Source organism: Haliotis cracherodii, unplaced genomic scaffold (genome assembly GCF_022045235.1).
Source record: "Haliotis cracherodii isolate W230 unplaced genomic scaffold, xgHalCrac1.p SCAF_10, whole genome shotgun sequence".
Lineage (NCBI taxonomy): Eukaryota > Metazoa > Mollusca > Gastropoda > Lepetellida > Haliotidae > Haliotis > Haliotis cracherodii.
The window spans coordinates 13,153,988-13,166,625 of record NW_027266265.1 but is presented as its reverse complement, the minus strand read 5'-3'; the positions used below and the strand labels follow the sequence as shown (position 1 = coordinate 13,166,625).

At 41.0% G+C, this 12,638-nt stretch overlaps 1 protein-coding gene across 1 annotated transcript; it reads right to left on the bottom strand.

Moving 5' to 3' along the window:
- Positions 1–2,724: 2,724 nt before the first annotated feature.
- LOC139446667 (uncharacterized) lies at positions 2,725–7,123 on the bottom strand. The gene is made up of 3 exons (XM_071227943.1): positions 6,998–7,123; positions 3,902–4,777; positions 2,725–2,941 (listed from the first exon to the last, which is right to left on the bottom strand). The coding sequence occupies exons 1-3, from the start codon at positions 7,032–7,034 to the stop codon at positions 2,877–2,879; spliced, it is 978 nt and encodes a 325-aa protein (XP_071084044.1). The 5' UTR covers positions 7,035–7,123; the 3' UTR covers positions 2,725–2,876.
- Between the last annotated feature and the right edge of the window lie 5,515 nt (positions 7,124–12,638).

Sequence of the window (12,638 nt, the reverse complement as noted above, 5' to 3'; positions counted from 1 at the left end):
ACATGGCAAATATGCAGACCTCGCTTTCGAAATGTCTCATTTGCATCCCAAGTACCATGTTGTCCGACTCCCCATTGTTCTCGGTGCCTTAGGTTTGGTACCTCCCAATCTGTTGACTGACATTGGGAGAATGTCAATAATTGTTACACTCTTACTGTTTGTTTCTTTCTTTCTTGTTTAACGCCACACTCAGCAGTATTCCAGCTATATGGTGGTGGTCTGTAAATAATCGAATCTGGACCAGACAATCCAGTGATTGACATCATGAGCATCGATCCACGCAAATGGCATACGATGACATGTATCAACCAAGTCAGCGAGCCTAACCACCCGATCCCGTTAGTCGCCTCTTACGACAAGCATAACCGCCTTTTACGATAAGCATGGGTTGCTGAAGACCTATTCTACCCCGGATCTTCACGGACGGGTCAAATACTCATCAAAAGAGGATTTAAAAGATGCGTTTAAAAGTTATATTGAATTTCAGTCAGTTCGTCTCAAAGTGAAGAAAGCTGGCCGTTCTAGCCATGTTGCAATATGTATTAGTGTCATATTTTCATTGAGTGTACAATGAGTGAATCGACTTTGTTTTCCTTGTCTCTCAAGTGGAAACTTTAATGGGTAAAAAATAATACTCGGGTATGTTTATGTTCAACCTGAAAAAAAACCCAACTATGGCAGAGATTTCCTGGAAATGTAAAAAACTTACTCAATGGAAGATTTTCAGATGAAGATGGCTTAGGGTACAGAACACCATATTACATTTGTGTGTCCGTATATTTCTATGAGTGAGTGAGTATGGTTTTACACCGCTTTTACAATATTCCAGAAATATCACGGAGGGGGACACCAGAATGGGTTTCACACATTGTACCCATGTCGGGAATCGAGCCCGGGTCTTCGGCATGACGAGCGAACGCTTTTACCACTAGGCTACCCGACTGCCCCTATATTTCTATGACCATGTGGAAGATTTTAATTTATCACCAACTGAATCGGATTATTTACCGTTGTGTGCCGTTTTTTCCTCTGTTTGATTAAATTCAACGACCAACTCGAGATTGTAGTAAATGTAAATATAGATGGGATGTTGACAAATCAGTAAATTATCCCACCAACATGAGCAGAGGTATGATACGAGACATGTTTGATGGTTTCACAAAGGGTGGATATTCTGATGTTGATAAATCAGCGGAGAAGTTACAACATGTTTTACAATTTTGTGCCAGAGACATGTTTTACAATTTTGTGCTAAGACAATGTTATAATTTATCTCGTAGACAACCGGAATTGTTTGCTTTCGATTGCGAGGAGTCCAAGCGAGAGAAATACAAAAGATTGAATTCATTTAGAAAAAAACCTCACAAAAACGTTTTAAAAGGTTTAAAGAAGCTATAAATAAGTTCAAAGCTTGATGTAATCAACAAAAGGTCAATAGTAAACTTTTTGTATCTAAAAGTATATATGATGCAGCAAGTAATAGGGACTGTACATCCTTCTGGAGACTGATGAAACACAGATAACGAGTCGTTCGGGAAAGTCTACGACTGCACCTTAAGCATAGGCGGAGTATTTAAAGAATTGTTAATCTTGCCTTAGCGTGGGACAATGTTTCTTCAGCAGAAGCTTTAGATTATCTGAAACACCATAACCAGAAAGTATGTGTTGACTGCCTTCGCATTGATGATATTCTGCCATGTGACATCATTGATCAACGTGTTGGTAATATTTGGAATCTCAAGGGTAACAAGTCACCAGGCGACGATGGTATTCCGTCTGAATTTTATAAAAATGCTGAAGAGGTAATGACACCATATCTTGTCGTATTATTGAAACAAATATTACATTGTGTAACATAACCCACCTCATGGCCTGCAGGAATAATTAAACAGCACCACCAAAAGGAGAGGAAACTCAGGTAATCCCAATAACTTTAGATGAAATTTCACTTCTTAATAGTATGAGTAATATTTTGCCTTTGTGCTAAATAAGAGATTAGAATGTAAGCTTTATTTGCAAGGTTTGATTGGTGAATTTCAGGGTGGATTTAAGGAAGACTATTCGACCGTTGACAATATTCTTATCTTGCAAGCCGTTGTTCAAAAGTACATCACCCGTGTAGATATCCATATAAATGTTACAAAATGTTATTGTCATTGGCCGACAGAAAACACCCTAATTTGGCAGCTGATGTAATTTATAATGCATTTTGTTTTGTCTTTATGGCCTCGGCCTCGTCTGACCACAAGATGTTTCGTAATACTATACTCACTCACTCGACACGTCAAACGTTCATAGAAACCGCCAGTTGACGTGACGTTCATTTTCAGTGCATTGCACAATATGATGACCACGAACACCAACGGCTGAATACCAATGGCAGAGTGAGTGAGTGAGTTGGGTTTAACGCCGCTTTTAGCAGTATTCCAGTTATATCACGGCGTGTCAGCTTAATGTGGGAGGAAAGCCCGAAGTGATGCAGGTCTCAGACGTTAACCACTTCGATGAAACCCACCAGCACGGGTATGGTGCTGACAAACCTAGAAACATAATCGGGGAGAACCGGGATTCGAACCCACAATCATAGGTTTCTGGCTTGCCAAAAAAACGTAACTCTGCACAGCAAATCGCGACGCCTTAGACAACTGGGCCACCCGTGCCCCCACCAATGACAGAAGCAAACACATAAAATGTAATAGAACAGAAGGAATACACAAGATAAAGGAGGTTGAAATATATAAGATTTAATGCCTGGTGTAATGATATTATTCATATGAGAATTACACAAATACACAACCAACAACACCTGCAAGTCATTCATTGAGGTCGTGTTGTTTCCGTAAATCAGGCAATCATCCTGTCAATTTCGTATCCTTTCAGCCAATCAACCGATTGAGAATTTCGATTGTCTCTGTAACCAGATGAAGCACCGCTGTCCGAGCTGAAACAGCAAGTATGATGTACGTCACATTCAAATAACAACTGATGTACGTCATGGCATTCTATACTTTGCTCCACCATACAAGGATTGAACAGAAACACGGATGTTTGAAAACATGTAACATAATTGTTGGTCACTCTTGTCATTCATACGTAATGGCAACTCATACCGGTAATTGATAGGTCAGTCAACGTAACGACGTCAAGGGGTGAGTTATACATTTGTAGTTTGGTTATACGCCACTTTGATGAGTTTTTGACCCGTGAAGATCCGGGGTAGAATAGGTCTTCAGCAACCCATGCATGCCGTAAAAGGCGACTATGCTTGTCGTAAGAGGCGACTAACGGGATCGGGTGGTTAGTCTCGCTGACTTGGTTGATACATGTCATCGTATCCCAATTGCGTGGATCGATGCCCATGATGTCAATAACTGGATTGTCTTATTAGACTCGATTATTAACAGACTTATTTTCATATAGCTTGAATATTGCTGAGTGCGGCGTTAAGCAAGAAACAAAAAAACAAACAGTATTTGAGTTACATCACATCGTATCAGCTTGAATTCGGAGGAAAGGACGGTCGGGTAGCTTAGTGGTTAAAGCTCTCGCTCGTCACGCCAAAGAGTGAGAAAGTTGGTGAGAGAGAGTGGGTTGGGTTTAACGCCGCTTTTAACAGTTTTCCAGTTATATCGCGGCGTGTCACGCAAAGACCCGGGTTCGATTCCCGACATGGGAAAAATGCGTGAAGCCCATTTCTGGTGTCCCCCGCCGTGATATTGCTGGAGTATTGCTAAAAGCAGCCTAAAACCATATTCACTCACTCACTCGATTATAGGTTTCTGGCAGGCCCAAAGGGTGCAACTCCACACTGAGAAATGTGGCGTCTTGGGTTACTGAGTCAACCTTTGCCTCCCACTATCTGGAAGTCGGGGATAACAAAAATAACAATATGGCCACTCACCAGCAGTATTGCCGTTTGTTCGAACAAAGGTGTCGTGCATTGCAGGGTATGTGACCCGTATTTCATTGAGAATATTAACAATGTCGGCATCGTCATCAGGATCAAAGGTGGACTGGCCCTGGCCCACCACTGTGTACTTGGACTTGTTGTCTGTAATCATGTACTTCTTGCCGTTCATCATAGTAGAAGGGGCAATGGCAAAACGGAATGCCGAGTAGTCAAGACCAAGGATGTACTGCAGGACCTTCACAAAGTTGATAGGAAGGTTGGCCAAAACATGGAAAGCCTTCTCCAGGGGCCTCCAGTTGGCTTCAATGAACTTGGACATCTCATACAAGTGCCTGTTCTTCTTCTTGGTGCTGGAAGCAATGGCGTACTTGTCGTTGTCGACGATGCCGTCCGTCTCAAGATGTTTTCCTGTAAGCATGTTCCAGATGTTGGGGATGTCTGGGTTCGGCTCCTTCATCTTCTGCAGAATGTACTGGGCATGTTCATTTTGGGAGGCAGCGTTATCTATAGACGTCCACATGTTCTCTTGTTTGGAGGTAGCGAGTTTGAAAATGTCAAACAGATTCGGCGTTTTCCCTCGAGCAATAGCTAGTACAACACGAATCTCTACATTGGTTTTGGCAGCATCGTCTATGATTTCTCCAGCCACCGGACTCAACTTGTAAATGTTGTTGACCAGCTGCCCAATCAAGTTCTGTTCTCCAAATAGAAGTTTGATTTCATCAAAACTTAAGCCGGATTTCTCGATCGTGCTTTTAAGTACTGGTACCTCGTCGAAAAGTTTCAGCAGATTAGCAACTACACCCGTGTCCTCGCCTTCCTCATTGTCGTATTTGACAGGAGATGCATTGCCCCAGTGGCTGAAAACTGATAATGTATTATATATTACTGTTGTGTTTAGACTAAAATATAAATTAGATCTTTTATTGTTATATAGTCGTGTTTTGTATAAAGAAAACGCAGAATGCTAGAACAGTTAAGTATAATATATTTTATTTTCGATAGTTTTATGGCTTAAACTTCCAAAAATTTAATCCTGTATGTTTGCTGAATGGTGATATGATATATTGAAATCGTCACTCAGATTGAATCAATGACGTTACATAATTTGATCGTTCAAGCTTTCCTGCAAATACTAAGCTAATAATGTCTCCTGAATAATTCTTTTCACGACATAACCAAGGCAGGGAATGATCTCTCTCGATTCCAATGTGGTCTCAATGCATGTGCATTTATCTTATGAGGATTGTTGTTTCCACTTTTAGTTTGTTATTTCTTGAATTTAGTCTATAATTCTTTCTGAATGTGTTTCACGACAATGAAACAATATTTGATGTTTTCATAGATTTCAGTTGATTGTATTTTCGTGTAACATGGACTTGTCAGTGCTTACTTAGCAAGGGAACTAAACTTCACTGCTACTTCATAGATTATCACAAGTTTATATTGAATAGTCATGGTATAATAAATAAAAAAGCGTCAAAACCCTTTCCATAATCATAAGGTGAGGTGAGGTGAAATGGGGTTTAGCGTCGTGTCCAAGAGTATTGCACTTGTATACAGACGTGCATGCACGTATGTGTGTGTATGTGTATGTGTGTGTGACTAATGCCGAGCGTCAGACAGGGTAACAACAAGTTCCATTTTAATGTCATTTGGTATGAGGCGGCCGGGGACCTTTCGCTCTCCGGGCGGACGCTCTACCACTAGACCACGGAGGCTGTCCGATTTTCATAAGAAAGATCTGCTTAACACAGTCCACAGCACGATTCCGACTATGTCATGAGCATGAGTTAATAAATCACTACAAAGTAGTGAATCAGATGATGTCGGTATTCGCGAAAAAGTGATCGTATCCACCGGTGGTACTCGTCACAAACACACGCAAAGACAAGACAAGTAAAAATAGGGAATTGCATCATAAAGTTACCATCCTCTGGGGGACAATAATGCTTGAAACAAATCTCACAATAACACTTGTCTATAAAATATAGAACGTCAGGGCCACACACTAATCAGTTGATTATCTGTCGAATAAGACTATATTGAACGTAAACGGCAAAATAGCGGTGAACATAATGTGAATGGATCACAAAAAATCAGTTATGACATTATACAGTTAAACAGTTATGGTCTTCATGGAAGTATGAGCGTGTTGATCATGATAAGTTTCCTTCTGTTTTTACGTAGAGCAATATTCCAGTAGTTCCATTTCAATGAAGATTTCAAAGAGTACCATGCTCTTTCAATGAAGATTTCAAAGAGCACCATTCTCTTTCAATGAAGATTTCAAAGAGCACCATGCTCTTTCAATGCCGATTTCAAAGAACACCATGCTCTTTTTTAATGCCGATTTCAAAGAAACCCAAACGAATGTTGCTCAAAGGTTGCTGATCAGGGTTACAATATTCAAGGCCTTGGTAAAGCTGTCAAAAGGTTTATATGCTACACATGGAGGACACATCAGTGACAACAAATATGTCCCATGCAATTCCCCGTTTTGGTTGTAGCATTGTGATCCCGTGTTTTTTTGCCGGTCAACAATTCACTTGTCTTTGGATGTGTTTGTAAAGGGGTCCACTGATGGGGCTGGACAGGCTCACCGTTCCCCAAACACCCGTTATCACATCAACACATGCTTGTGATATGGTCGGAATCTTACAATCGACTCTGCTTTTACAGATATTTCTTATGAATATGGAAAGTGTTTTGTCGCTTTTAATTTCAAATATGACGATAGGGGCGGTCGGGTAGCCCAGTGTTTAAAGCGTTCGCTCGTCACGCCGAAGACCCGGGTTCGATTCCCGACATGGGTACAATGTGTGAAGCCCATTTCTGGTGTCCCCCGCCGTGATATTGCTGGAATATTGCTAAAAGCGGCATAAAACCAAACTCACTCACTCAATCACAAATATGACGATATGCATTAAGTTGCGATTTATGGAAGTCGTTTGAGCATAGCAGTTTACAGCGCCTCAGCTGCCAACATTTTGAAGAGTTTATATTTATGATTAGACGATAAGATTAGCTAGTAACCCTAACGTTGGTTGGAATATGGCATTGGCATTGTGAACTATGTCTACTTACCAAAAAGGCAAAATACGAACACCAATGCTAACTTCATAATTTTGTCAATTATGACCAGTTTGCTGATTATGACTGCTTCCTTTGATGTCCGCTACGATCTAATCTGGAGATTGACATTATTTCGGCAAAGGTATGGGAACGTGCACACTTGTATCTCTGTACAGGGTCATCTGGATTACCTTTATCGACGTCAGCGTTCTTTTTACACCGCTCCTTTCCCAGAAAACAAGTTGCGAGTTCAACATTTGGCAAAATGGTAGTGAAACAAGTAGAACTCAAACATGAATAACGGGCATTTGTTAAAAAAGGGATTCTCTTAAAACATCAATAAATTACAATACATTGATGTTGAACAAACAGAATCAAAGTTTAGTTCAACTAAACCTTGTATTTGACCTATTTTTGATATGACCATATTTCTGGCAAAGTTAATAGGGACCGACGGTGTTAAGACATTCGGCCCACTTGTGATACGGGCTAAAAAAATATAAGGCATGGTTGATTGCCCAAATATACAACTAACTTATATTTAAAGTGGAATGATCCACTATGACTATGAGAAAATGCAATGTAGGATGTGAAGATACACATTTTAATAAAACAGTTATAATCAGTCACATTACACTACAGCTTCAGTTAATGTGCAGGGGAATATAGGTACCCACCAATGTGCAAAGACTGCACAGGAGTCTTCCGTTGTTGCTGCAGCTGAATCTATAGTTTCAGGCAGGATTTCTTCTCACGGGAGACAGTCTTACTTACTTCGGGTACAGCCCGCCAGAGTCAAGCTAACTCACCCTGACTGTTTCAGATTTTTCAATGTTTTTTATCGGTTTTACAAATCGAAAGATGTTGGGATGATGAGGAGGAAGAGACGTCTCCAGATGTTGGAATCCTTCCAGGTTGTTGTGATGGTTCCGCAGAGGGATAGGGAATCTGACGTCATCATGTACCCATGTTGTCACAATGTTGTCGTTGAATGTATGGGTGTGTTAGCTTATAGAGTACTTTCCATGGCTTCGATCCAGGCATCTGCTACAGGAGGGAGAGACAGGGCTGAAGCTCTTCTGATCCAGACTTTGACCTCAGGGTCTTCCTTGTACTGGACGTCTGATCCCAGGCTCTGCACTTTCCTCCACATAGCTTGAGTGAAATGAAAATAACGTTACACTCTTGAAGCAGGCGTGACTCTGGCCGAAGCTTGTTCCAGGTTAATCTGAACTGCATTGCCTTTTCAGTTTTTGTTGCACTTCTGTGGTCAATCGGGGGAGCAAACACAAGGAGACTCTTGGAATTTCGTCTTGCATGGATGATGTGGAGTTGATTCCACAGGGTTGGACAGGCTGAAAACGAACCGTCCACGTACAGAGAAGCTGCAGAACAATGAAGAACGCCATCATCTTCTCATCAATTGCACCGCCTGTAAACCACTGAATTGGTTCGCCATAATAATAAAACAATAAGTGCATTTGTGACTTCATACTCTAGGTGAATGCTCACAGCGCTACATAAAATAGCGGAAAGCTCTGCTGATAAAGGGTCATAGATACAAGACAAATAGATGTGGCAGTTGGAGTTGATTTTAGATTTGATAAAAGAATCTGAACAGGAATGTCTTGAGATGGGGCTGGAAAGTTGTTAGAGTTTCTGCCATATGGTGTGTCGTCGGTGGCGGTAAAGGCCGCTTCTGATACTGGAGTATTAAGATGCCAGGTGTTCAACTCAGACAGGATTCGGTCTTGTAACTTCTTCCTCTACAGGGTTGACATTGGCGTGGTTTCTTCTCTGGATCTCTTCCACATGGTGCTGACAATTCTTATCACATCAGATTCGTGTGCACCATGATTATGGGGTGTTGTATTTCTCACACAATCTCCAACTGTGATAAGTCTACCTCTGCATGGTTTAACGACACACTTTCAATGGACAAAACGGTCTTTTGTGGAATTCTTATTGCAGATATATCAAATAGCACCTGTCGTGTACCCCGCCTATACGCAACATACCATCTTCCCTCAACCCTGCCATGTTCACGAGAGTGATGTCACGAAGACCACACCTTGTCCTTACATAATATCAACTTTAGATTAGTAATTGGCTTACTTATACTCCAGATTAGTAATTGACTTACTTATACTCCAGATTAGTAATTGACTTACGTTTGCCCCAAGTTAGTAATTGGCTTACTTATGCTCCAGATTAGTAATTGAATTTCTTACACTCCAGATTAGTAATTGACTTACTTATACTCCAGATTAGTAAATGACTTACGTATGCTCCAAGTTAGTAATTGGCTTACTTATACTCCAGATTAGTAATCGACTTACTTATACTCCAGATTAGTAATTGGCTTACTTATTCCACAGATTAGTAATTGGCTTACCAGTATACTCCAGATTAGTAATTGGCTTACTTATACTTCAGATTAGTAATTGGCTTACTTATTCCACAGATTAGTAATTTGCTTACCTTTACTCCAGATTAGTAATTGGCTTAGTTAAACTCCATTTATTTCAAAAGGTATACGCGTCAAGGAGTATAAGGTTATAAGTTTAGGGTGCTTTACCTGTCTTTCATAACTTTAGTTCATTTGATAACATTTTAATCTGATTCATGTTACAGTGTTGTGTATTTAAATGGTACACGTCTAAATTAAAATGGTGATTGATTCTTGGGCAAAAGGGTGATTTACTGGTATTACAATTTACTTAAATACTGTTTAAAAGCTGGCATATTTAAACAAACATTCCATGGTTAGCTACGTCTTAAGCAAACTGTGATACATTTGTGACCTCAAAAGCCGACTAAAATGAAGATAAAGTGACCTCATTGTGCATCCTGTCAGTTATTTGTCATCGTACCCTGACAACATGGGTTGGTCATGCCATCGACCACTGGTTATACCCAGTGGAAATTCCTGGTTAGAATTAGTCCCAAGCAACCCATGCCTGTCTCGTAGGAAACGGCCTAAGCAGCCGGCTGGTCAGTCTCGGTGACGTAGTCTATAGCATATCAATGTACCCCGACGGCGTTGATAATGCTCATAACATCCACCACTGGTTTGTTCAGACGCAATTAATTACAGACCGCTATCATATGGTTAGACTAGTGCTGACTGAATACAGCTTTAAACAACAAACAGATTGGACACAAATGCATACCCCTACTTACTGTGCAATTGTGTTTTTTGTCACGAGAGTTATTTAATTGAATTTCTCATTGTCGGCTAAACTCGACTTCTAGATTTTACACTCGATAAAGGGAATGCCACCAAGTAGTTTGAGCTGGCTTTCTACCATCACCGTGTCCTCTCCTTCCGGTTCATTATTGGTACCTTTGATCGAACTTGAGTGTCCTTCTTCAACTGACCTTTACGGTCTTATCTGGCAAAGTGTAATTGATTGGTTAAGGTTTTCCCGTCCAGATGTCATGTACCTATGACCCTAAGTTACCAGCGATGCTGTACTGCCACTCCCATCTTGTAAATACCAATCCTAGAAATGAAGGCGAGCAAACAAAGAGGGCCATATAATGTAGGACATATTTATATTATGTCAATCATAAGACCCGTGAAGATCCGGGGTAGAATAGGTCTTCAGTAGGCCATTCTTGCCCTAAAAGGCGACCATGCTTGTCGTCAGAGGCCACTAACGGGATTGGGTGGTCAGACTCGCTGACTTAGGTGATGCATGTCGTTGTATTCCAATTGCTTGGATCGATGCTCATGATGTCAATCACTGTATTGTCTGGTTCAGACTCGATTATTTACAGACCACCGTCATAAAGCTGAACTATTTCTGCATGCGGCGTTTAACAACAAACAAACAAAACAAACAATCATTAGTTTTCAACTCAGTTAAAGTGATTAATAGAAATGAATACATGTAAGGCGTGCAGTTAGAGTTATTATATCATTATTCATTACGCTTTGATCAGCTTTGCATTCAGCCTGTTTACATAAATTACTTACTCCATGTTGCTCCGTGCGAATTTAGGGTAAAATTGTGTTCACAGTGTCGCATGATCAGGCCCATGTGAGGAGACTGGATTAGATCGGGCGCGAGGTGCATCTTCATTTAACGTGTTGCTCATGATTTCAGTCACTGGTTTGCCTGACTGAGATTCAATTATTTTCAGGCGATCTATACATGGTTTGTATCATGCAGACTGCGGCGTTAAACAACATTCACTTGCAGTGCGTATAGCTCCTCTACTTTGGAAAGCCTGGGGTACAAGACCCCCGTTACACAGAGCGATCTTAGCAATTCGTTGTCGTTAGTCTAATTTATCTACGTTACAGTACAGGAGAAACGATCGTCTTAGCGCTAAGATAGCTTTGTGGTACGAGACCTTGGATCATTAAAATCAATAAAAAGGTCCGTACATAATAATCACTACTGACCTGGTGATACGGCTGTAACATTTTACGAATCATTCATCATTTCTCATTCGTAGTTCTCATTTTGTGTTACGACAATCATGTTTTGGGTAAAAATAGTTTCTGGAATCCAAATGGGGGTATTATATGCTAATCATAGGTTGTTTTAGAAGTTTTGGAGTTATGTTCTATTGGTTTTTACCCTATTATATATGCATCGATGAAACGTGCGAAAGAAGCACGTGTTCCTAAAACTACTGATATAAGCTAGCTGTTGTGTAGAGCGATTAAGACCTCGTGATCTTGTTTCGGACAAGAGAATATTATAAAGACACAAATACCTATGGAATACTGTAAGGGACATTTTCGCGATCTCGCATTCTCGCGATTTCGACTTTTGGAAACAAGCTAAATATGCCAAACACACGAGAATGCGAGATCGCGTGATCGCGAGAATGTCACTTACAGTATTCCATAAATACCTAATGCGAGTTGAGGTGAAATTGGGTTTAACGTCGCGTCCAAGATTATTGCACTTATATAGCGACGTGCATTCACGTTTGTGTGTGTGTGTGTGTGTGTGTGTGGCTGCTTGTACTAGTCCGGACTGATGCCGATTTATAGTGCTAGCACACTGAGATACCATGCCGCAGTTTAACATGAATACCCCACTTAGGCACAGTATGCTGACTCCGAGCCGACCAGTCCTTGTTATAGCCCTTTAATGCCGAGCGCCAGACAGGGTAACAACAAGTACCATTTCTTAACGTCTTTTGGTATGACGCGGCCGGGGATCGAACCACGGACCCTCCGCTCTCCGGGCGGACGCTCTACCACTAGACCACGGAGGCGGAGACCACTATCACTATGGGGTATGTCATACTATCACGTGGGCTGGTCGGGTAGCCTAATGGTTAAAGCGCTCGCTCGTCACGCCGAAGACCCGGGTTCGATTCCCGTCATGGGTACAATGTGTGAAGCCCATTTCTGGTGTCCCTCGCCGTGACATTGCTAGAATATTGCTAAAAGCGGCGTAAAATCGTACTCACTCACTCTTTATATCCCCTTTAATTACCTTAATTCGCGACAGGAAAGATTATGCAATGTGATATAGAAGCCCACACTCATATCAATACTTTGTTTTACACAACTGAAGGCAATATGTGTTTAGTTTATTTCGTTTTTATTTATGGTTTCACATTTTCACACATATCATTCTCGCTTCCTTCATCATTGAGTACATTAGTTAGCCGAATGTTCGTC

Excerpts from the sequence above, each read along its gene's own strand:
- LOC139446667 (XM_071227943.1), bottom strand. The coding sequence starts at position 7,034 with ATGAAGTTAGCATTGGTGTTCGTATTTTGCCTTTTTG. Across the intron at positions 4,778-6,997 it reads GTTCGTATTTTGCCTTTTTG|TTTTCAGCCACTGGGGCAAT; the intron begins GTAAGTAGACAT and ends ATACATTATCAG. Across the intron at positions 2,942-3,901 it reads AACAAACGGCAATACTGCTG|CTCGGACAGCGGTGCTTCAT; the intron begins GTGAGTGGCCAT and ends TTGCTGTTTCAG.